The 26,259-nt window shown below is 33.3% G+C and overlaps 1 protein-coding gene across 3 annotated transcripts in view; it reads right to left on the bottom strand.

Moving 5' to 3' along the window:
• Slc16a7 (solute carrier family 16 member 7) overlaps nucleotides 1-21,026 on the bottom strand; it is a 70,659-nt gene extending 49,633 nt beyond the window's left edge. The window contains exons 1-2 of one of the 3 annotated variants that reach the window (XM_046457778.2): nucleotides 20,879-21,026; nucleotides 14,412-14,657 (exon numbers count right to left, since the gene is read on the bottom strand). In XM_046457778.2, coding sequence (XP_046313734.1) covers nucleotides 14,412-14,628 — 217 coding nt within the window. In that variant the 5' untranslated portion in view covers nucleotides 14,629-14,657; nucleotides 20,879-21,026. The remainder of the gene's footprint in view (nucleotides 1-14,411; nucleotides 14,658-20,878) is intronic. The other 2 variants (XM_058583462.1, XM_046457776.2) reach the window with 2 other exon arrangements.
• Between the last annotated feature and the right edge of the window lie 5,233 nt (nucleotides 21,027-26,259).

The raw sequence follows: 26,259 nt of genomic DNA, 5'->3' as shown, positions 1-26,259 counted from the left end.
TGCATAAAAGAGGGGTAGAATTGTGTTCATGTAGTATTGAAATTTTGATGGGGTAGCTCATCTTATATGGGAAGAGGAATTTTGAATAAAGATCTGAAACTAGTGGGGACAGAAGGTAAAGACATTTAATTCAAGGGAAAATCATTTCAGGTAAAGGGAAAGCTGAGTATAAATACCTGAGGTAAAAGAATAGCTGGCATATTCTAGGAACAGCAGGTAGACAGTGTAACTACAGAAGAATGAGCAAGAGGGTGTATAATGAGATATTGATTCCAGCAGGAAATGTGGGAGGGCAGATATTCAGAATGAGATGGGGAAGCCTTAGAACATGATTGGATTTAGGTTACAACAGTATTTTACTGGCAATTATATTCAGAAACAGGGACACTACAGCACAGAAGACAACAATAATCTTCAGTATAAATAACAGTCCTTTGGACCAGGTAATCATAGCAGAAGTGGTGAAAAAAATGATAAAATGTTTCATATATTTAAAAGCAGAAGCAACAAATTTGCAGAGTGGTGGTTGAGGTAAAAGAGAGAGTGTGAGAAAGAGAAACCAAGAATGGCTCTAATATTTTTTGGTCTATTTAACACATTTGGAGGATAATTCTAGGAGATAAATTTTGGATATGTCAAGTTAAAAATGTCACTTAGGCATATGAGTGAATATGTTGAAGAAAACTTTTACATACAGGTCTAGAATTCAAGAAAGGAAATATAATTTGAGAAGGTAATGAACTATAAATAATAAAGTTGTGAGAAAGTACAAGGTCACTGGTCCCAGGCTGTATTCTAGGGCCAGCACCAGGCCAATCCCCAATTCCTGAGGACCTAAGCCTAGCCCCACTTCAGCAGATCCATGATCCAAACCTACCTCATGTAGACTTTGGAGCCAGGTCAGAGTACAGGGTCTGAGACTCCAAGACCAGTCCTACAGGTTCTGTTTCCAGACCAGTCCTACAGGTTCTGTTTCCAGACCAGTCCCCATAAACCCAAGATCTTGACCTGAGGACTAACTCCAGGTTCACCCCAGAATATGTCAGCCATTGTAGACACAGACTTCACAATGGCCTCCACATACACAGGCTCCAGATATCCTCTTATAGACCATGTTTCAGGACCACCTCTTCAGATCCAATCAGCAGGTCCAACCAGGAGATACAGGCTTCAGGTCCAATATTTCAGATCCAGGTACCAGGTCATCCACCTGCTAACCCAGGCACTAGCTGAGTCTGCCCAAGGACTCCAGCAGTAAACTTTTCTTCAGATATGCTAGACAGCCTGTCCAGAATCTCTGGACTGGTTGAATAATGAAGGGATTTCCCAAAAAGGGGAGACTGCAAAAACCATATTAAGTCCCTACTCCTTCACATGTGCAGACATTGGTGTAATGCAACAAGAAACATGGAAAATCAGGAAAATAATACCATCAAAAGAACACGGTAATCCCCCACTAGCTGACCCCAAAGAAACGGAGCTATAGAAACTGCATGACAAAGAATTCAAAATAACTGTATTAGGCTCTGTGAACTTAAAAAAAAATACAAAGAATTAATTCAATGAAATGAGAAGTAAATGACCAAACTGGAAATGCAAAAGAAATTGAAATCATAAAATTATTTAAAAATCAAAATCAAGTGCAGAGAGAAAATAAATCCAAGAGCCAAGCTTCCCAAGATTGAAGGTTTAAGGAGATTAGGAAGAACTAGAAATAAATCCTGAGAAGGCATGGTTAAAGGCATCAAATAAATCATTAATTAAAAGAGACCAGGGAATCCTACAGTTTAGTTTTCTTCAGTTACTTTCATGTATGGAGATGCAGGGACTGAGCAGATGGAAAGCTAGCTTTAATCAGAGTTCTGTTTTCATCAATGGATAGAGGAAATTTAGTAGTAGGATGGCAAATTGAAAAGTTACCCAAAAAATAGTAATCACTGGGAATCTGATATTTATCTAGATAAGAAGGGGAAATGTAATATGGAAAAGAATGGTGATAAATGTGACAGTATCAATAGACTGATAGTACCAATAAGGTTGAAAGATTATTAGAATTATAATACTAGAAGAAATAGTCTGAAAATGGAACCTGGTGGTTAGAGAGTCAGATGTGAGAAAATTAAAATTGTATTAAGTTTTCATAATTAGTGGTATTGACAAGATTAAGGAGTGAACATGAGAGTTAGTGTCTTCCTGGAGATAAGAAGCTTAAGTACTGAGAGGCCACATGATTAAAAAAGAGGTGATTAGATGATGGTAGTGTTAATAATAGTATTATTTAATAGACTCCCTTTTATTTTTAAGTACAATAAAGTGTTGGCTTGCAATCTATAATTTTCACCATATTGTAAAGGAAGTACTAAGGTATAGATGAGATAGATAATATGCTTAAGGATATACTGGCAACAGGTCATTACTAAATCTTTCTGACTTAAAAGTTTATATTCTCAGTCTCTATTTTATTTTAGTGATACAAGAAACTCAAACTATCATGACTGATCCTTTTCAATAACAGAGAAATATTTTTATTGGCATGCAAAATAATTATTCTTTCACAAGACTAAAATCTCTTTCAAAAAACATAAACCAATTTCCTGAAGGTGAGTTAAAAAAAATAAATAAAAATAACTAGTAAGGGGCTGGAGTTGTGGCTAGGTAAGAGCACTTACCAAGCAAGTACGAGGCACTGGGTTTGATCCTCAGCACCACATAAAAATCAATAAATAAAGGTATTGTGTCCATCTACAACCAAAAATATTTTTAAAAATAACTAATAAAAATTTTTGGTCTAGCAAAAACATATAACTAACAATGACATAAGAAAAATCCAAATGGAGACAAATTTATTTTCCTTACAATTCTGTGTTCTTTTCACAGTGACACCATAATAGATAACAAGAAATTGATGGATTACATGACAGTTGTACATGATACTAACCTGAAGAGATTAGAAAAGGAAAGGATATGGTGGTAATAAGTTTAATGCCATAAATACATAAAAGTGAACAGAAAAGTGAGCTCTAAAGTCTGAAAGACTTAATTTTTCAATATTTCCTTGGAAAATTAGCATGCTATCTTATTCTTAGGATTCACAATATAATAATCCCCAGTAAGGATGAATTGATAAGGAATTTTTATTAAATACTATTGGTCCCTTTTGTATATATATATATATATATATATATATATATATATATATATATATATATATATATATATATATATATATGATTTTGCTAAAGCAATAAAAAGTACTGTTTGGAACCAAATAGAAATTCAGATACTTTGTGAAATGTGATTTCCTGACTGCTATTACTGACTACCTCCTGATAATTGATTGCAGAATATATACGGGGGGGGGGGGGGAAGAATGTCTATGTTTGATTTTATTTCCTTACAAGTAGATGAAAAAAAATCTGTCAAATAATTGTACAACATTACCTGCTGCTTCATTCCATCATCCTAAGAGAATAATACCATACAGACAAAATAAGAGATCACAAATATGTACTTAAAATAGAAGCAAATAAAGCCTTTTCTTTTTTTCCACATGTGTGTATTCTGGAATTTTTATCACATGCAGGGGCAGAAATATTTGTTAGGGAAATCAGTTTCACAAACACCCACTACTCACCTCAAGCTCCTAGTTACCTGTGCTTGACCCAAACTGGAAGCCAACATGAAGGACTAAGATTATGCTGTTTTTATAAAGTTTTAGGCAGCTTCTACAACATACTGTGCTTGACTTAAGAGAAATATCTAAGTAATATTTTTGCCACAACATAAAGGTATTTAATATTTTTAGCATGGATCAGTGTTCATGAGAAAGGCTTACAGTTCTTTTTATCTTAGTCATTGCATTAAATTTGTTTTTCTTTATCTGAAAGTGCCAAATTAATTCTTTGTAGATATTTTGTACATATTTTAAACTAATTGTGAAATATTTCTGGTGCCCCAAGAGGCATTTGGAAGGTTAATGACAACCTCCAAGTGTTCAAGGACTTCCTAAATGAAGTTATTAAAATTCAACCCTTTGCATATTCCAGATGGAGGGGGAAAAGTTTGTCAGAGACAACAAGGGACAAAGAACACCAAGGGAGGTTTTAAAAAATTCCTATTTCTAGGGGCTGGGGATATGACTCAGTTGGTAGAGTGCTTGCTTAGCATGTACAAGCACAAGTACCTGGATTCAAGCCCCAGCACCACCAAAAAAAGGAAAAAAAAAAGCTATTTCCAGATCCAGGTTTGCTCTTTGGAAGAGGATAGAAATTTTAAACATTGATTAAGACTTGTTTCAACAGCAGCTTCTGTAGCCCAGTTCTTGCCCCAAAGTCAACTTAGCAGCCATCTGTTGTTTGTGCTACATAGATTTTACAACTGTCACTGCCAAAACACATACTGTTTTATATTTCTTCAATATCACAACAGCTTACCCAATTTGGAATAGATTTCAAAAGTTTTGAACTTACTATATGGCTTTTTTCCCTCCTAGTATACCAAAAGGGTACCTTCACTGCTTTAGTCTATAGATGATTCTTATATTTCTTTATCATTGTCAATTATTGACATGAACATTGGATTACTAAGTGGAAGACTGGAAAAATTTGAAATATCAAACCCACACGGTGATTCTTCTTTTGTTCCCTTTTGTTCACTATCCGGATTTCTAATATTATATTATTTACAGAAGCTTTTTACTCATCGTGTAAAGAGAAGAGAAAAATCTGAAGTAGATCAGAGTTGTATTGAATGTTTTTATTCCTTTTCAGCCTTCTAGGAATGCACACTCCTTTCCTGGCATGCTGAGAAAATATACAGATCACTTCTATTTAGTGCTTCTAATCAAATCACTGATTGCATGAGAGGTGAAGCCAAAGCAAAATGACATGAACCAAGAGAGTGCTGTAGTCATCAAACAAAGCATATTCTAATCAGCATAATTCAAAGCTGTGGATCATCTGTTAGTTGTTCATCATTTTCAAAAATCCATCACTGCTTCCATAGAAGCTTTCCAAAGTACTACCCTGTCCTTCTAGTAACTGAAAAGAGTCTACGTGTAATTATTACTACTTTAACAGCTTAGCAAAGCTGTGTTCCTTTAAGAATTTTCTACATAACTGCTAATGTAAATTAGCTTTGTTATTCTGCAGACTTATCCCACTCTCAACAAACAACAGATAAAACAAGTGTAATAAAAATGCTGAATATTTGTGAATATTTACACACAGCACAGGAAATACAATGTATCTGGTATAATTCTATCAGAGAAACGTTATATAGGCCTGGTTGATCCTCATTATTTCCAGATTCTTTACTTGCAAATTTGCCGCCCAGTAAAATTTATTTATAACCCCCAAATCAATACTCACAGTGCTTTCACAGTCATTGGTGTGTATGTGCAAAGTGAAGAATTTACACTGCCTGAGATATATGTTGTCAGTAGAGGCAATGCTCTGCTTTCTTAGTACAGCTTTCATGCTACGAATGTGTCTTTTTCATGCTGTATGTTATGCCACACTTTCTTTTTTCTTTTTTTTTTTTTTTTTGCTTTTTGTCTTGGTGAGTCTACTACTTAAAAGAGCACCTAAGCATAATGCTGAAGTACTTGTTAGTTTTCTTAAGCACAAGAAGGCAGTGAGTTGCCTTGTACAGAAAATATATTAGTTAGATGAGTTTCATTCAGGACTAATTTATCTTGTTTGGCCATAAGTTCAATGTTAGTGAATCAACATTATAATTAAATCAGATATCAAGGAGACATAGCCTGATGACTCAGCTATGCGTTTCTAAGTTAGTAATATGGCACCTCCTGTTTCTTTACTAATATGTATCATGATTTCAATTAAAAAGGAAACATACAAATAGCTATTTTATATTCTGAAAACAGTGTCTTATGGCTCCATATGACTTTCCCAGGGCCACACCATTGTTTTGCACACGGTAGATGCACAATGTTTACTTGTGAAATAAATAAATAAGTGAAACTATTAAAAGGTTTTTCTCTACAGCTGTGACACTGAACTATCTGGACATACTCACCTCTGGTGACCATACATACTTGAGTAATAAATGTACATTACCAGTTTCTGCAATCATTGTGGTCTTACCTTAGGGTTAAAAGTATGAACCATATTCCTGCAGGATATATTTCTAACCAGCTGGGCAAATTCTTGCTTAAGGACAGCCACCTACATTAATCAATTGAAAACCTCTCTGAAATAGTGCAATTACTCTGCCAAAGGCACTAGTATTATAATAATGAAACAAGTACTTAAAGTGTATTTGATAGACATGATACATCAAACTTGTCATTCACAGCATGTGAAAATATGAAATTTAATTTCTATTTTACAAGACCCTTTAAGAATAGTTAATTGAACTATTGTTAAATCTTCAATCCTAATATAAATGTTTTTAGGGGGAGTAGCAAAGCTCCTTTTTATAGAAGAAACATTCATAGGAAGTTTTCAAAACAACAATCGCAAGTCAATATTCCATGCTCCCCTCAGTAGGACCTTTTAGGAGCCCAATTCCACATATATCTACCCTCTATCCCAGAGTTAAAGAAGAAATTACTCAATAAGAACATAAAAGTAAGTCACAGAACAAGAGGGAGAATCAAAAACCCAAACTGGGTGCTGCCCAAATCATGCTCTATTATTGACTGCTCCATTAGGGACATGAGCTACAAATAGCTCATACCACAGTCTACATCACAAGCCCCACTGACTCTGAACATTGATGTTACTTTTATGCCAATGGACTATGGATTATCTATAACCATTTCATCTGAATGTATTCCAGGACATATCTGATTCTTCCCATCAGTAGTTTCTAAATCAAAACCAACCTGTTGCACTAAATTGTTAGGCCTGGGTCATATGTCTGTGTCCATAGTACAAGGAATTCTGAGAAATTGAATGTCTGACTTTGTCCTTAGGAAGATGGGAAATGATAAAATTAGGAATTCTCTGAACTGGATTTTCAAAGGATGACCCAAATGAATGACCAGTGCCCACTTCATTACTCAGGAGAAGGCCTGGGGGAAATGCCACAGCATATATAAATAAAGGCTTTGGAATTTATTTTAGGAATGACTACTGACCTACTTATATTTCTTGCTTTACCCCATTTCCCAATTTTATTGGCACAGTTTGCTCTGTTTCTCTTGTTCCTTATCTGTGGTTTCATTGCATAATGGATAATACCAAGAACAGGATGGCAACAAGCACTATAATCAAAACACTGTTGTTGGAGGGCCATGAATGAATTATGGGTTTGTCTCAGCCATCTCAAGGCGAGGGGTTTCTTTGGTGAGAACTCTTACTGGAGACTGCTCAGATTATGCTGAACCCCTGGCTCATTGGCTCACACAGCCCTAAGTGCAAACGCAGCGCAACAGCCGGAAGTAGAGGAGGTGGGCATAACCTGCTAACCCCTAACCACCTTGTCTTTGCCACCTTCTTCCTGTTTCTTTCAGGAAGTTCTTCACTCTGAATCCTACTGGTGCTCCCACCTATTTAAATAAAGCGCAAGGGCTGTATTTTGCTGTTAGATCCAGTCTCTACCAGAGCTGGATCATCCCACTGGGCCTCGCTTTTCACTTATTTCTGTGTCTTGCCTTCATTTCTTAAATTTCTCATACCTTTAATATTTCTAATCTGACTCATGGCCCTATTTCAAGGAAACTGAGTAAACATCCTGATACACTGTAATTTCCTATAATTCAAATTTTGGTTTAATGATAATCACCCTGACCAGAGGAGTATATATTAAAACACACACACACACACACACACACACACATTCTCTCTTTTGTGATTTTACACAAGAAGAAACTGAAATTCCAAGGTTAAGTTTTAAAAAGCCTGAACAATCAAGTGGCAAAGTCTCAATTTCAAAGCTGAGGTTTTGAAGCTCATTGTCTTACTTAAAATACTCTGCTGCCTCTCATTGGACTAGTAAGTCATTAATTAAGCCTTTTGAGATTCCAGGACTATCCATATCTAAATTCCACTCTAGGTATCAACTTCCACAACATGCACTTGAGACTTCTGGGTGGCTACTAAACACTGTATGTCATTAGGCAACAGAGTGTCTAAATACCGTATGTGCTTTGGGGCATATAATGTATGCCAAAAGGTATAAAGTATCTAAATGAAAGGTTATACATGAGTGATTAGTAAAATCCCACACATGCTTTTACTTTTGAAAAATAATATATTAATCTCTTGAAAAAGAGTTCAATAGTAAGGCCCTATTATCTCTTCTGCAACCTTCTTTCTTCTGGAAATAGTATCATCCTTCCATTAGAGAACTCCTCTACTCAGGCTGCCAATGTTAGTCCCTCCATGATCCTCTGCCTGCAGGCACCAGCAAACCAGGCCAGGTACTCTTTATCTTCCCTAGAATTTGCCAGAGTGAAATATAGAGAAAAGGGACAGACTCTGTCAAGATAAATTTGAGCCTGAAACATGAGACTGAGATGCCCGCAGTTATTTTCCTTATGCCGGGGAAAGATACCAAAATAAATAAATGAAGCTGCCCTTCCAGAAGAAGAAAGAGGCAAGAAAGCAACATACTGAACAAATAGAATCACTGGTGCTAGTTGACCTGGAGGACAGTGGTATCTGTTCTTCTCCTCTGTGAACATTTCTCTAGGCTGAAGGGTATTTGAATCAGGCTACAGTCATTTGCAATAATAAATGCAACCACATAAATACTTTCTTTTATAAATCAGTAAGTGAAAGATTCACGGTCTAAAGCACATATGTTAGTCAGAAAGCATTTTAATAAAAATTTAGTAAAAAATATGATATTATTTGCAGTACATTATCAGCCCTCTGTAGGCAAAGAATTTTCTGGAACAGTTTCAAAGCCCTAAGCATACTTCTAATATGTCCTGGACCCTTGCCTTGTCTTGGGATGGATGAAGGACATTTAATCAGAGAAATCTCCTGGGATATGATTTGTTCTCTGTACTGTGTTTTGAAGTGCCTGTCTCTCTCACTTTTACACCTATGAAAACTGTCAAGGATGACATCTACTACAACTGCTTTTTTCATTTTAAATATTAAAGACTCTCTCTTCTCCAGCAGAGATCTGACGAAGTACCCCATGTGCACACATTCTTATGATATTCTAAATTGACTAAAGATATCTCATAGCCTATTCCAGCACCTATGTAATAATTCACATAAGTCATATGGTAGTTATCCAACAAAGATTTCCTCTTATGATCAATACATCCTAGGTTCATCTCTATAATAATCTTCAGAAACTGAATAAGCATTGTTTAATTATTCAATGTCTGCAGTAGGAAAGGGACCTTCACTGTTAGCCATGCCATGTGTAACCTGGCTGCTGCAGAAGAGAAGAAGGTGCTCACACTGTTTCTTCCAGGAGGTGTGCAGGGGTTACATGTCCTTCCACTAAAGTTTAATCAGCCAAAACTAGTCACTTGATCTCATTCTAAGGGGATAAAAGTTGAGCATGATAGTTTTTGCCACACCATACCTTATTTCCTAGGAAAAAATTAGCAACATTTATTCTCATGTTAAAAACAAACAAACAAACAATCAAAAACTGAATAAACAAAACAACTAAATGGCATAGATACAGGAAGTCAAGACTGCTTACACAGGATTGTCCAAGTATACCTGCTGGGCTTTCTGGCTTTGTAAAATTAAAAAGAAAGACCAATCTATCTCAAGTATGGCAATGGGAATGCCCTTTTTTTTAATTGCTACTAAGAGCAGTATTGAATCATTTTAATAGCTTCTCTCAGTCTACAAAATATTTAAAGCACAAAACATAATAATATAGTGACCTTATTTAAATTTTAAAGAGAGCAAAAAAATATCTGGTAAATATTAGGCCACCAATCTGCTATGCTAAATCTTTTTGCTTCTTGGCCTTCAGTAAAATAAGCTCAGTGGTCTAATGCTCTACTCCCCTGTGTGCTGTGGTCCATCATAAAATCTTACTTTAGCACAATTGGCAATCGGTGCTTACATAAAACAAAGAATAAATTCCCAGGCAGAAAAAAAAGCTAATTCTGCTCTCCAAAATAGCTGATTCTTTCAAAGCAGAATAGATATTACCAGAAAAACTATAAGAGACACGGGTAGGCCAAAGTGTAAACTCAGTACTTGTGCAGGTAACCAACCATACTTGGATCCCCATTCAAGAGAATAGCAGACAAACACCACACTAAAAGACTATCCTATGTAATCACTGTTTACAAAATAAATCCCTGTTTCCATCTAAACAATGTAGAAAGTTTAAATTATAATATGTTTTCTACTGCTATTTGGCACTGTATTAATAGGGTGACCACTTTGCTTGACCTATTTGCTGAAATTTGCTAGAACTCCAGGAGACCATATGGATAGCCAGATGGGTTGCTGTAATTTAGTGCCATTATTCTAAGGATAAAGTAAGAAATCAACATAATTTGCATTCTTTTCCATCATTCCTGCTTACCTTTTATTAGTTTCATTTTTAATTCAGACATCAAAAGAAAAGATAATACCTTGCTACCAAGGTCCAGATGCCAACTAATTACTACAAGAGACTCCAGCCCTGACATCACAGGCCAGGCCTGAGAACATGCTCCATCTTACTCAATGACCCAACCATAGAGATTAATAGGTTGAGCGCTAAGCCCTAATGAGTGTGTCAGATCTTAAATGTTCTCCAGGCTAATGTAATTAGCATTATGTTGAACAGAATATTTCAGTTGCTTGGTAGAGAGAGTCATTATACTTCATAGTAAGTGATGTGCCTTTTCACCTCAAAGACCTCATATGGTCTTCAAATTTATAATCATCAAACAAAAAGGCCTCTCTAACATGAAGATCTTTCAAAACCTACAGAGAAATATGTATATATTTTTCAATCAAGCATTGATGTTTTCTATAGCAGTAAACCCATACATTATACATAAAGTGAGATGATTTTCAATATACTTGTTTAAAAATACAAGTTTCTGGACTCTACCAACAAAAATTCTGGTGTGAGGGGGTTGAGGATAAGGCCTAGAATTATATATTTTTATCAAGAGACCCTGTATTCCCAAACAGAAAAATCTATGGACTGCCCTTGGAAAAAACACTGCAATCTGAGTAGCAGAACTAATAACCTGCACCTTAGAGTAACTGAATCTATCAGGCTTTTTTGTTCTAAATGGTTATTTGTGTTTCTGAAAAAATCATGCACACTCATAACAAAGACTGTTTTCACATTGAGATTATAGCTTAAAATGTGCAAATTAATTTTTTAGAAGATTAAAAACTACCAGAATAATACATTAATTTTATTTCCAACAAGCCATGTAAATGCATGAGATCTAGATCAGACGGTAGATATAGCAGTTATAACCATCTCTACCCACTAAGCAAAGAATCTGAAACTATATTTCCAGTTTTAAGGGAAAGAAAAAAGCGTAACAAAATTTCTAAAATCCCCAACTTTCTTCCATGATCACAGATGACATACCAAATGTTTTGGCCATGATAACTGAGGAGTTTGGAAAATACTCCAAGTACTAGGATCTCACCTAAATATTACCATCATCAATTACTACACACTAAATATTTTCACATGTTTAGCGTTGCTTTCTTGAACTACTGGAAGCAAATATCTGTCAATTTTTAACTTAGATGAATTCTATTTATCCTAAATAGTTTAAGGCAACTTTTTAAAAATTTGTAACTGCCAAACTACCATTTTATTCATGAATTTCAAGAAATCTTTTTTGGACCTTTTTGAGTTTTTACCATACATTTAAAAAAAGAAAATAAATGTATAAATAAAAGGAAAAAAATTATTTATGACAAATATAATGCAGGTATTTACTTATCATTTCATACCAAGTTTTAGTGGTTTGAGGAAATTAAAATTATATTTTATAGTGATTTAAACTCATATCATTCTTCATTTCTATGATGCTTTTATATTCAGCCAGGGAGTGTAAGGCTGTCATATGTCCATGGCAAGTCCATAAACCCATTCTCCTTTTGTTTATGAAAAATGACTGGTGAGGTATAAAGTTCAGTCCAGCAATAGCTGGCTGCATGCAGCTCTGAGTTTTCCTCTAGAATGCTGGCCTTTCCCATAATCCCTAAATCTAGGTAGGGAAGTTTTAAGAGTTCTGACCCATGGAATGTATGCATAAATGAAGTTTATGATCATCCATGCTGTCTATCTTTGTTTTGTCCAGGAAACAGAGAAGATTGAAAGAATAATCTACAAAGACTTATGATGGCATAGCCACAAGATGAAACACTGCTTGAGTAAGAAATAAATCTACCTTGCCTTAAGCCACTGAGACTTTGGGTTTGTGTGTAAAAAATTAAGTCAAGTCTTAATTTAATAACATCAATTTTTGTCTCACCTATAAGTTAGTCATCAATTTGGAGAGCATAAAATTAAGAATATAATAGGACCTAAAGTCCAATTAAATTCAATAAACTGATGTTAAGTCACTTAGAAGATTCTTTTTACATTGTATTTAAGAGGGGGAGGGCTAGGGCTGTAGATAGAGCGTGCGCCTTGTACATGTGAAGCACTGGGTTCGATCCTTAGCACCACATAAAAATAAATAAAGGTATTGTGTATTTAAGAGGGGATTGAAACACTACATTCCTTTATATTAACAGCTTTTGGAGCTCAAGTTAAGATGACTTGTGTGTTGTTCTAGCAGAGCATTATGAAAGAACACCTACCCTCTGGCTGAAAGAACAAAACCCAAAGCACAATATTTCTTGTCCTTTTTCATAAAAAAATACCATTGCTAAATGCTTACAGCAACTGTACAAAAGAGATTCTTAGAAAGGGTTTTAGATGCAGATTTTCTTATTGACATGTCCAAATAGCATTCTGAAGATACCACTTGATATTAAAATAAAAATACATCAGTTTAACCTAAGTAGTCCCATGCTGTATCAATCTAAAATTATTGATTAACAAAAAAATAGAAAACACCAATATCAACATATGTGTGTATGCCCACATCACACACACACACACACACACACACACACACACACAAACACACACACAGTAGGATTATTTCAGGATTTTTTTTTACATTGATAGTGCAATGAAAAGATAACATCATTAAAATTAATTATTATGTCATTGAACAAATGACCTTGGTGGATGTAGTACATAAGTCACTACATTGCAAGGAAGGAAAAAAACATTGCATTGGGCTTGCAGAAGGCCTGGGTTAGCTATGGCTCTGTCGTTTTCTAGATGAAAAGAGGAAGATACGAGAAAGGCAGAGAATACAGTGATTAAATATTTGAAGTACCACTTTTATCAGCCACTAGTGAGATGTTTGACTCAGTAAAGCTATTTTATCTCTCCATTTCTTCATCTAGAGAGAGAAAATAACATTTATTTCATAGGTTAAGAGGATTAAGTCATACCCTGTATAGTGATGAGGGAGGCCTTGGCTGAAACTAAATATTAATAAATATTGGGCAAATAGCAATAATGTTATATCTCTGTCAGTAAGAGCCACATCATCTTTACTTCTAAAATTTAAAAAATGATACTAATTTATATGATTTGTTTAAATTCTTATATTCTGAGTCCATAATTGTATCTTGCAGTTAAATATCCACTTGGAAAATGAAAACTCTAAAATCCATGTATTTTAAGTAATGGCTTTAAAAAAATTTGTAAGTCAGTCTGGTCTTCTAGTGAGACTGATTTAAAGATGACAAGCCACATAAAAATGTACTAATTCCATTTTTTTAACATTCAGAAGTGAGATGATATTTTGATATATTCATTATTCTTCATGACTCAAACCCATCATTAAAATATAGAATATAACAACATGTTATTAGGCAACCATTTAAATAAAAAATATGTCATATTTAATGAGAACTATAATAATAAGGAATTGTTTCTTACCTGATTCTGAAAGACTCCAGAATGTGAATAACACTCTATTTTTGCAGTGTAAGGTAAAGTATTTTCAGGGCTTATGAATTGTCAGCAACTTAAACAAGTTTCCTTCTCATTCAAAAAAAAAAAAAAAAACATTTCTCCCAGCTAGACCAATAATAAGAAATGATAGCAACACTAGTGCAGCTTTTATTCCAATCTAAATAGAAAATTATTTACCTTGGAAATTTCAAAAGTTAGTAAATTTGATTTTTACAAATAAATTTTCATTCAAACAATGCCAGAGGCTCAAAATGAATAGTTTTAGACACTGGATTAAAATCATTTAAAATTTCTTAGTAATACTTTTGATTGTTTGTGACTGTACCATGAAAACAGGGCTTTAATATATACCAGGATAGTGCACATAAATCACACAGTAGAACTGTGGCATGAAGGAATTGTTTTCTTAATCCAGAATTCTACTTAATCCAAGACAACAACCTTACCTCCTGCATACATAACAGCCAGCATAATGGATGATATCCATGCGATTTCACTGTATGTGGTGTGGAATATTTGCTGAATTTCTTTGAAGAATACTGTGATGACTTTGGGGAATGCATATGAAAATCCAATGGAGATAAAAGATGCTCCAACCACAACCCAGCCCCATCCTCCATCAGGAGGTGGGTATAAAGGTGGGGAACTTGGCATTGGTGGCATTTCGCTCCTGTATTTCAAATTCAAGTAACCTATATACACACAAAAAAATGAATAACAGTTTAACCTTATTTGCATTTTTGTATGTCACTCTTGCTAGTTACTAAAATAGTACTTCCCAGTTACAACTACAATACAATTTTTCATGAATATTTTATACTCATGAATTCAGAAAATCTATGAAAAATAATATGAAGTATATAACCTGGACTACTATAAACTAAAAATTGAAAGCATTTAATTTACGGGACAAAAATTTCTTGAAGTGAAGTTAAGAATTTACATCTAAATCAACCAAACAATAAAAACTATTTCAATTTTATTTCCAAACATAAAGAAAATGAAACTGCCACCACTTAAAATAAAATACTTTTTACATTCAAAATATTGACTTTAAAATTGTGTATACAAAGTTTTCAAAGGACTAGATATTAAATACAAAGAATTATAAAATATTTAATAGGCATACTCTGGAATTTTTCTATTTTTAATAAGTGATAGTTTGTAAAATCATTTCTGTCTGAATCTGTTTTCTAAACTAATAAACTAAAAATTATATGCTTCTGTGGAATTATACTAGTTTTAATATACTTCCAGAACTGGTGCTACCTACCATTTTATGAAAGATACATAAAATAAAATCTCCAAAATAAATTTGTTTGTTGAGGCTTTAGAACATCCACTTTCCCATGGAAGAAAGTAATATAATATTAAAACTACATGATTAAATTAAAAATATTTGGTTCCCTAGTTTGTTGGTTTGTTTTTGGAGAGTGATGCTGCTTGCTTAGTTCTTGGAAATATGCAATTGCCACTACTTTAAGTATCTTCTTTAGACTGAAATAAAATATCTTCTATATGTAGATATTCCTTAATTGAAAGGTAAAGGGTAAATCAGAAATAAGTGGAAAAAAAAGTGCTAATTTTGCCACACATTTTCAGAAAATCTAGCTTGTAAAATGACCTATTGTTATTTCACTTTTGGATGATTGTGAACATGGTCATAACTTTCTTTTTTGCCTAAAAATTCATATTTAAGGTGCAAATTAAGACATTTTAATACGCATATACAGAGTGAACTGATCATTACCTTCAATTTAATTAACATATCTCCTCATATAGTTACCATTTTTCATTTCTGTTTTTGTTTTTTGTTGTTATTGAGAACACCTAAAAGCTACTCATGTCACAAATTTCCAGAATACATACAGTATTATTAAATACAGTCATTGGGTTGTACATTATACAATAAACTTATTCACTCTTTAAACTTTAAACTTATTCACTCTTCATAGGGACAGTAGGATGATTTGGATGTTAAGTATCTCCTAAAGAGTCACATTGTAAAGGCTTCATTGCCAGCCTCTGGTGGTAATGGGAGGTGGTTGGACCTTTAAGAGGTGGAGCCAAGTGGAAGGAAGTTAGTCAGTGTGGGTGTGCCCTTGAAGGAGATATTGGAAGGTTCCTTTTTCTTTTCTTCTTGGCTGCCATGAGGTGAACTTTATTGCTCCACCATATATTCCTTGTCATATGTTCTGCTTTACTATGGACTCAAAGCTACAGGACCAAGTGACCAAGGAGCCATGGGTTGAAGTCTCTGAAACCATGAATCAGAGTCAAAGCAAACCTCTTCTCCTTTTACATTGATTTTCTCAGGTATTTTGTCATGGTGATGGAAAACTAACAAATAAGTAAATAAAATAAAATGCTTTAACCACAAACTGTCCATACAATGCATATCTTGATCAATCATGATCATCAGGACAAAAACACTTCTATCAAGTTAATACTTTATATTAACTTAATATTTATCAAAGATGATAAAATTTTCAAAAAGCAACCCAAAATACCACAACTTATCAATAATTATTTTTTAAAAATATGAATGTTAGCAGTATATTTATACTCTGCTTTTATAATCATTTTTCTTTCTTGGAAACAATTAAAATTATCCATCTTTTTTCCTATACTACTTATTTCTCCTTACTCATCAATTTATAATACATGAGGACTAGAAATAATTTCTTTAAAAATCATTAACACTAAGGAAAAATAAAAAAGAAAGAGGTGGATTTTATGTATTAATTAAATAAGCTAAAAATGGCAATTGGCCTTTGAAAGTTGTCTAAAGAATCTGAATCAACAGATTACTAAATTTTATTGTATTTTAAAGTATCCAGTTTTCTTACTGCTTGTCAATGGAAAAAAATTATTTTTGGAGAAATACTGAAGAAATATTAAATGACATTTGTATGGTAACTACTGTTTATTGTAGAGTGTAAAAACAATTAACAGACTTAAAAAATGTTATTTAGTAATTTTTCTGCTTGCATAAAAGAAGCTAATCCATCTTTCATTATTAATTCATGAGTATAAATTTTTGTAGTTTTTATCACATCTGCTATAGTAAACACTTAGAAATTCAACTGGGTGATTCAATTTTTTAGTGACTTCAAAAGTCATAAATCCCAGCTAGATGTGATGGTGTATGCATGTAATCCCAGCAGCTCCAGAGGCTGAGACAGGAAGATCATGAGTTCAAAGCCAGACTCAAAAAAAAGTGAGGTGTTAAGCAACTCAGTGAGACCCTGCCTCTAAATAAAAATACAAAATAGAGCTGGGGATGTGGCTAAATAAAATGTGGCTAAGTGCCCCTGAGTTCAATCCCTGGTAACCCCTCTAAATAAATAAATAAATGGTAGTTGAATTTGAATGTGAAATGTCAGTCTTTTTGCTAATACTGAATAATTTTAGGGCTTCAGAAAAATAACGATAGACCTTTTTAACATGATGCTTTCTATGTGCCCTTCCAGATTACACCTGCTCTCTAAGAAACAACTATTCCAAATTATATGAGAAGCTTTAAATTAATCGTATTTATATTTTTACAATGTATGTATTTGTGCATGTGCTATCTAGTGTATATATTCACAAACTCATATGTAATATATGAACTAAATATTTTATATTTTATGTAAAATTTTTATTATAGAATATATATATAAGTCCAACAGGCAAAATTTAATAGTAATTTAATGAAGGCATTATATATAAATCTATGTTTTTATTCTATATATTACATACAAATATTTACATTCATAGATTCATTTATAAGTATTCTCAGAAATAGATTTTTGATTTAATATTATAATTTTACATGTAGACAATATTCTTAAAGGTTTTTTAATCTGATGTTTTGGAGTATAGAGGATTCTTATTATTCATTGGAGGTATGTTCTATGATGTTATCTTGAACCCAGTATTAGCAAATTCTGAACATTTGCTTTTAGAGGAAATATGGGATTGAGTTTATATGCGACTCCAATCACATTTTCATCAATCAATATATAACCTCATTGATATGTATTTCCACTTAAAGATGCATCCTTTAATACATACTGTTCATGTATTAGCACCAAACTGAAGGTCAACGGCATTGTAAATCATGCCTGAATGAGGCTTATCTAACAAATGTTTTCTCTGTAAGGTGTATCCCAGGCTTCTGGCATTGGGGAACATCAGCAGCACTCTGGCAGGTCATTTTAAACTGCAAATTCACTAACAAAAGGCATAAAAATGTAAAACATGTGGCATTAAGTAGATTGCACAAAGGTTACATGGTTACAGTAGGTAACTGAAACAAGAAGGCAGAGTGGTGCCTGGAATTTAAAATTTTAAAACATGAAAAATGGAGATGGTAAAGAAAAACAAAATCACCCACAGTCCTAACACTGAACTAAACTATAACAAATATAATTGTGTTGCAAAATTGGAAATGACAGTTTCAAGTTCTATCAAAATTCAACCTACCAACATGTAACCAATAGAAAAACAAATAAAAACTTCCAACTGGTTTATGTATTCATAAATATTTTCATGATCAGATGATGATTCTTCTGAATCACTTTTTGAAAAATAATTTTCAATGACACTGAGATACTTTCCCCTGGAGTATCAAGAGCATTTCTACAGAGTGCCCCATCAATATCACCAGCAATTTCTTTCAAGCTGCTCAGGATATTTTACGTTTTGACCCCAATATTTTCTTGATCTTAACAGAACGTATCAACAGAAGATATTAAGGAAAAATAAAAAAGAAAGTAGAACTTATATTTCTTTATCTAAATGAGTTTATTGACTCAAATATGAAGGAATTAAAATTGACCAATCACCAATTGATTATGCACCAAATTTATATATGCATACAAGACCCTGTCATGATTGGCACTTTGGCAAAACTGATGGTAATATGCCATCCAGTGCAAGACATCCTCACTTCAAAGATGTGAAGCCATGTGTTTCTTGAAATTGATGAAATAACGAATACAGCAAATATTTACACTTTTATATGTATGTTCAATATGTATTTTAATGTATATAAATTTAATGTACATAAATAAATGTGCTACATATAGATACATTTCTATCATTTGAATTTCTCATTTATTATTTTTAACTCCTAAATACATAGCTACATGACCAGTTTTAACAGTATTTTGTTAGATACTATTGCCCATGTAATTTTGCTAAACCTAGGGATGGTAGATTGTTCATTGTATCCTGATATTCTAAATTATATTTCAGTAAGTACTTTTTCCCTGCACTTCTTATTTCAATCTAAACCATAGGAAAATATATTTTTTCCTCCAAATTTCTCATTCTTTCAATTAATAATTTTGAAACCTCTATAAAATTGTTACCTTCAAATAGCATTTCTAATGGTTTATTCAATGTATGTCTTTGCCATTAGTCCAAGATAACAAGCTGTTCACTGTATCTCAAGTTCTCAGCATTGTTTTTGATGTGTAGTAGGACACTTTTAGTTGTAACTACTTGTGCTTGGAAAGAAGTTATTTTACCCATTGTACCACCTGCTGTAATTTTCTCTCTGTAATTATAATTTTAGCTTTAAAAATGAATTTGTTCACTTCCAAATAAAATGAGATATAATCTGTTGTTTTGCCATAAAATAAGTTAAATATATAAACAAATAAAATGTGGGCCCACATACATTTGATTGAGATAGTTTTTTTGTTTTTTTTTTTAATTTAAATGTTTTCTACAAGGAGATAGCAACACCATGTAGCTAATGTTAGCAATTGTGGCGTAAGGGCCTGAGAAGAGGCTGAGTTTAGATCACAACCTAAATTAAAAGTAAAGAAAGGCAATATCTCCTGAATACATTTTGACTAATGTAGACACAGGTAAATAATGAATGTACCACTGAAATCTAGAAAAAGGGCTCAAAAAATAGAAGCATCCAAAAATCTGAAAGAAGTAAAAATGCATAGCAATGACTTATGCTAGCTCTCCTTTCCCTCAACTCCTCCTATTTTTATCTCCAATACACACGTGCAAACACACACACACACACACACATACACACACACACACACAGCACAACACATGGAAACATAAGCATACACTCATCTACTCTAGGAATCAATCATCTCCACAAATGTCATTCATCCAATGAAAAGTCTTTAACAATTTTGAAAGACAATTTATGATCTGCACATCAGCCTTCCATAGACAATGAGCTGTTTCCCATTTCTCTAGATTCTATCCTCCAGAAAGACCTCCTGGAATTCTGATTTCATCTCCCTACTACATTCATGTTTTTCTAATGTTCATAGCCTCAAACTGCAGGTTTGTTGTTCAGGTCATTAAGTATTTGAATTTTCTATTATTTGTAATAGAAGTCAATCTATTTTCTCAGATGTTACACGTTTCAAACTTTTCAAAAGCTTTCTTTCCCTTTTACAAAATAGCATTATTCGATTGAGTCCTTGATTTTTTTTTGTTTTTGCATTACTTTTTTCAGTTTGTAAGTTTAGTATCTTAGTCTATGATCTTTTATTTTCTGTTCCCCACATATTTTCTTGATTTGAATTACAGTTTCATGCTCCAGATTGCAAGTCACCACTCATATGCCTCTTCACTTTCTTACCTAGTACCTATGTTGTTTCTTTCACATAAAGCGACATCTTCTGATCTCTTAACTAACTCATTGGAAAGTGGGGCCAGATCAATTAGCCCTTGGAAAGGTTGTCACCAAGACTGTCACCTCTTCCTTATTAGCAACTCTTGAGTTGATTAATAATCAGGATACAGTTCAAACACACTCTTTGGCCTCATGATTTCTTCCTGTGCAAAATTCTGTAACATTTTATAAAACTGGTGCCTGTTATGCTTTGTCCCTTTCATTTGTGAGTGCTGCCAAGAAAAAACAGAATTTAAAATATACTTTTACCTGTTGATAGATGACCTCTTGAATAGATTTCTTTGGGTTTTTTGTGGAATCTTTAATCCTAGTCACTTTGTGCTGAAGTGCAATATTTGAAGGCAAAGCAAAGAAAGAGAGGTAGACAGGCTCTGCGTTATCTAAAGAAATAGAAAACAAGTGTCACATGTATAATTGAATTCCACAGCCTCATTGATACCACTAGCATAAACTAATTCCGATAACTGTGACCATCTTTTAATAATTAGTAAAATTTAATATGCTTGTATATGTATGTGTGTACATCTATATGGGTCTCTCTTTCTTTCTCTCTCTCTCTCTCTCTCTCTCTCTATATATATATATATATATATATATAACTGACTCTGAGAGGGAGAGAGAGAGAGAGAGAGAGAGAGAGAGATTTGATGAGAAAATGTGTGCATGAGTGAAAAACTACAAGGTAAAGAAGAATCAGACATATATATATATATATATATATATATATATATATTTATACACACATGTATACATACATGTGTACATGAATATATTGTATATCTTTAATTATGAGAAAGAAAACTGATTGGCATTAATTGTCATTCAAATAATTCTTTAGACCCATTAAGGTATTGAACAGATTGCTCTAAAATTCAACTAAATAAATACCCAATAACAATGGAAATACAAAGTTTAAAAGAACATTATTAAAAATAGCATTGATAATGTATACATGTGTTAGTAATGAGATAAAATGGGCAGTAAACAAACAAAAATTATTTTATAGACCTTATGTTTCAGAATTAAAACTTCTTAATCAGGTGTGTGTGATAGACGAATATGCTGAGTCTATAACATATCAAATATGTTTATTTCATCATTTTCTCAATATGATGCTGAATATGTAGACCTTTAGATACTAAGAGGTAATATTGTTTGGGCCAGAATTTCATATGACTGGATTAAAGCTAGGAAGGAGTCAGTTCTTTCAAATAAATAAACAGTCACATGCCTGGCACCCAGAGCCACATGTTCTAAAGTCCTGAATGAAGACAACAGTCACCAGGTGAAGGGAGGTTATATTAGAGGATGGAGAAAATGTTATCTAAATACTAAGTTGGTGGAAACTGACAGTGGCGGTTAGAAAAAGATGAGTAAAGGAATTTGAAAGTCACATAAAATCTTAGAATCTGACAGGAACGGCATTGAAGACAGCTTTGATCAGAGCAGCTTCAGTCACACTAGGAACTTGGGAGCCTCTGCAGCTATTTTAAGGGGGGCACTGTTAATTCAAGAATGCAGCCTCATCCCACCCTCAAGTACCATGCAAATGTGGGAGACCTTTATGTTTTGAACAAATGTGTTTTCTATTCATTTCCTCTGGAGAGAGAACTTCTCTGAGTTCAGGGAAAAGCCTCAAGGGAAAGTGGGAGGTACATCTGAAAACCCGGCCCTCACCCTTCAGTCTATGTTTTATTACACTCAATTTACACACGATTTTAGGAACCAGAACAAAGAGATCTTAATAAGTTCAAATTCTACATGATCATCATTTCTATGAAATTTCACACTGCCTTAACGAGACCATTTTCTTCCAGAAAGACCAACCCATACCCTAGGTTCTTTTCAACAAATGGGGCAATGAGCCAGAAGTATCCTCCTTGGTAGTTACACTTAGGTTAATTTATGTTACATCTCTTTTACTACATATCCTAAACTATCATGGTCTATTTTAAACACATGGATATCAACTACTCATGCAATGAATGAGTAGTTGATATCCATGTGTTTAAAATAGAACATTATTAAAATAGGAAAGGTAGTGTTTTAGAATCTCTGCATCTAACTAAAAATACAGTAGAATATCAACTTTTTAGCAAAGGAATGACATTTTTTAATCTGAGAAAATAACTCTTTTAAGGATAGCTTCCTAAAATCCAAGTAGGCATAAGGCTTATTTCCAACTACAAAAGCAATGTTAATTATTATACCTAGCAGATGATATGTAGTAAGTGCTAATTTAGCTGTCCCCCTTATATGAGACGTTTTGTGATGAAATTTACTTATCACAGGATGCAAGAAAAATAATGCTTTACATCTTTCAATTTTTGTCTAAAATTTTATTGATATTTGATAATTCCACAGATTCAGAAAAACTGCTATTTTGAATCCCATTTCATAGATGAAGGCATAAAGGATCAGAGGTGCAAAAGGATTTTTTCCAAGTGTATTGTTCAGTAGGTAACCAATTGGTACCATGACTACTTTCTTTTTATTAGGGTCACTGAGGCTGAATCTACTTTAACACACCAACTTGGAGGCTGCTTCTTCTCCACACAATTACACTTCTTCAGTTTCATTACTATAATGAATTTTCAAATTCAATTATTACATATGCTTTAGCTATCATTTCCATCAGAATCAATATACTTACTTTTTGGAATTCAAAAACTAGAACTATCCTTCAAAGTAATTTGAAAATTCAACATTTTTTCTATCTTATTTATATTTATCAGTGCATTCTATTATCGTTTTGAGTCTACAATGTATTGCTACCATTAACAAAAGAAAGGCTTGAAAGCTAATGAAAAAAAATGAGTATTTCAAGTGATTTTCAACAACTTATATGATAGAACACATACTAACGCCCAAAAACTTTTCCTTGTCTTCTGTAATTAATATGGGTTGATAAGTTAAGTTGATTAATTTATGGAAAAGATGCAGGATCCAAAAGTAATAAAACTATTAGCAATGCTAGACTCTAGTTTTACTCAAGACTCATTCAGTTGCACAGAATATTGAAATATTCCTCTGTAAACCTTGTGAATAATCCTCTTCAATTTCCAAAACCTAAACAAGCATGTGTCAGTTCTTGGAAGCCTTATCAATAGCCTACACTGTCCAGAAGTTTATCTTTCAATATACTGCCTAGAAATAATGTACTCAGCAAACTAAGTACCAGATTAAATCAATATGAGCTAGGAGACTATTGACTTCACCATAAATTCATCTGGATGCTCTACATTAAAGCACATGTCTTCTTTCACATCTGACCTAAACAGTGTCCCATTTTGTACCTGAACAAATTAATATGTTTTTAAATAATAATAGACTGATCTTTTTACTTTCTTTTCTTACACAAAAGAATCTAGCAATGTCAAACTAATATATGGTGTTTAAGTTTAGGAGACAACTTGCCCAATTTTATAACAGGAATTAAATTGAACCAAATCTTTTCTTTTCTAACATGTAATTGAATTAAAATTGGAATCTAGTCCTGGGAGACTATTTTATTGTTCAAAGTAAACCATCTTTTCAATCTGTTGGACTGATTTACTTTGACATCCAGGCAAGAAAGACATCCATTGAGCATGGTCCACACAATGTCTTTAATACAAAACCTATTTTTAGATGTAAACTACTGCTGTAGTTAAAATGACTCTGAGAATTCTAATTGATAATAAGGATCATGCTCACTAACATTATTTTAGAATTGGCCAATTCGGAAAAATAATGTGAACCAGCATGTGATTATCTATGAAGAATTGGAGCTGAAACTTTCATAAAAACAATTCCCATATTTTCTAATATTTTAATTTTAGAACTGTGTAAAAACAAGTAGAGCAAGCCGAATGGTGACCATGTCCATATCCAAATACTGAGAACCTTTAATCTGACTTTATATGGTAAAAAATATGATTAAGTTAAGGATTTTGACAGAGAGACATATTGGATTATCTAGGTGGGCACTAAATTAAAACACATGTACTCTTACAACTGAGAATAGCAGAGAGAGTTGAGAGTGACAGATATTAAAGATGACAGAAAAAGATGTATTGATATGTAGATGGAGGCAGAATAGGAAGAGAGGTGACCACAAGCCCCCAAATACCAAGAACAACTACTGACAGCAGATGTTAAAGAGGCAGTGGAGCAGTCTCCCACAAAGACTCCTTAAGAAGTTTCCTCCTGCACCTGGATCTTCAGAAATTTAAGAATAAATTTCTATTAGTCTAAGCTACCAAGTTTATAGTAATTTGTTACAAACTACCCTGGGAGACTAGAACAATAGTGGTGGTATATCATTTTTAAAAGTCATGAACAATCAATTGGACTGCAAGGATTTTCTTCCAGGCACAATTGCTTAAGCATAGCCAGACATACAGAATGTCCAGAGAAAGTCACCAGCAAATGGGGAAATCATTGTACATTCACAACAAAGTACTATTTGACACAAATGCAACAGGAATGAAGCAGATCTGAACATCCCAAAATGTAGCACTTTGACATGCTGAGCTGGAGGATCAATATCTTTCTGACCTCCACTCTTCCACCACTGGCTATTTTTTCTCTTGATCCTCTATTTTCCAAAGGCATGAGGAAAACTTTGTTCTGACATTGTCTTATTGGCCTTGAAACTGGACTTGCCAAAGAGAACACAATTATCTTCTTCTTTCTCCCTAGTATCTAATTATCAATGGCAGAAAAGACCACTGAGGAATTTATACCTAGATAGAGTTTTGTCACAAGATGTCTATTTTGGGGGTTCATTCAAATTTCTAAAAGAATCATTTAAAAGCTAATCTGTCTCGCTAACATTCCTCCTTCCTAATAACCATTTACTACCTCTCAAAAAGAATGCAACATTCCCCTACATGTCCCTATCTATGAGATAGATACCTAAGTGTCCACACCTTACTAATATGGAGGATAATCACACTCCTGGAATTTCCCACTGTTCATGTGAAATAAATTTGTAAGTCTTTTTCTCCTATTAATCTGTCTGTTGTCAGTTCATTCCAGTAAAACTTTGGAAGGAGTAGGATGAGATTTCCCCTCACTTTTGCAGTGTGTGTGTGTGTGTGTGTGTGTATAAATACACACATAAGAATATAAATATAAATATATATACATATATATATATATATATACTCACAAAAGAATATATTTATTCAGAACATGCATTAAAAACTACTAATAGCAAGTAGCTTTGAAAAGTTGCTATGTATGATTTGTGCATTTTTGGAATGTTTAAATATTGTAAAATGAATATATCTTATTTTTCTATTAAAAACTTCAGATAAATGCTAAAATACAAAACAGTATGCACACATGTTTTCTAATATGTTAAATTGTTCTTGCAAGTACTTCTATTTATAATACAAGTCAAATTTTCATATTTTTTTCTTAATGCTTTTCTCCTGATAGTAGGTTTACATCATACTTAGAAAAGAAAAAAAAATCAGACCTTGCTTATAGGCATTTGCTACTGGTTGTAATAGACCAGAAAATGTTATCTGGAACCACAAAGATAGAAGACCAGAATACGCTACATCAAAATATGCCTTTTTTTGTCATAAGGATTATTTTGAGTATATTTATTTTGAGAAATAGCAGACACAGTGGAAACT

This window comes from Marmota monax, unplaced genomic scaffold (genome assembly GCF_021218885.2).
Source record: "Marmota monax isolate L192 unplaced genomic scaffold, Marmota_monax_Labrador192_F-V1.1 WCK01_AAM20220418_F8-fsc00939, whole genome shotgun sequence".
In the NCBI taxonomy this organism is placed as follows: domain Eukaryota; kingdom Metazoa; phylum Chordata; class Mammalia; order Rodentia; family Sciuridae; genus Marmota; species Marmota monax.
Note: the sequence above shows the minus strand (reverse complement) of the source record. Positions and strands in the feature narration are given on the sequence as shown.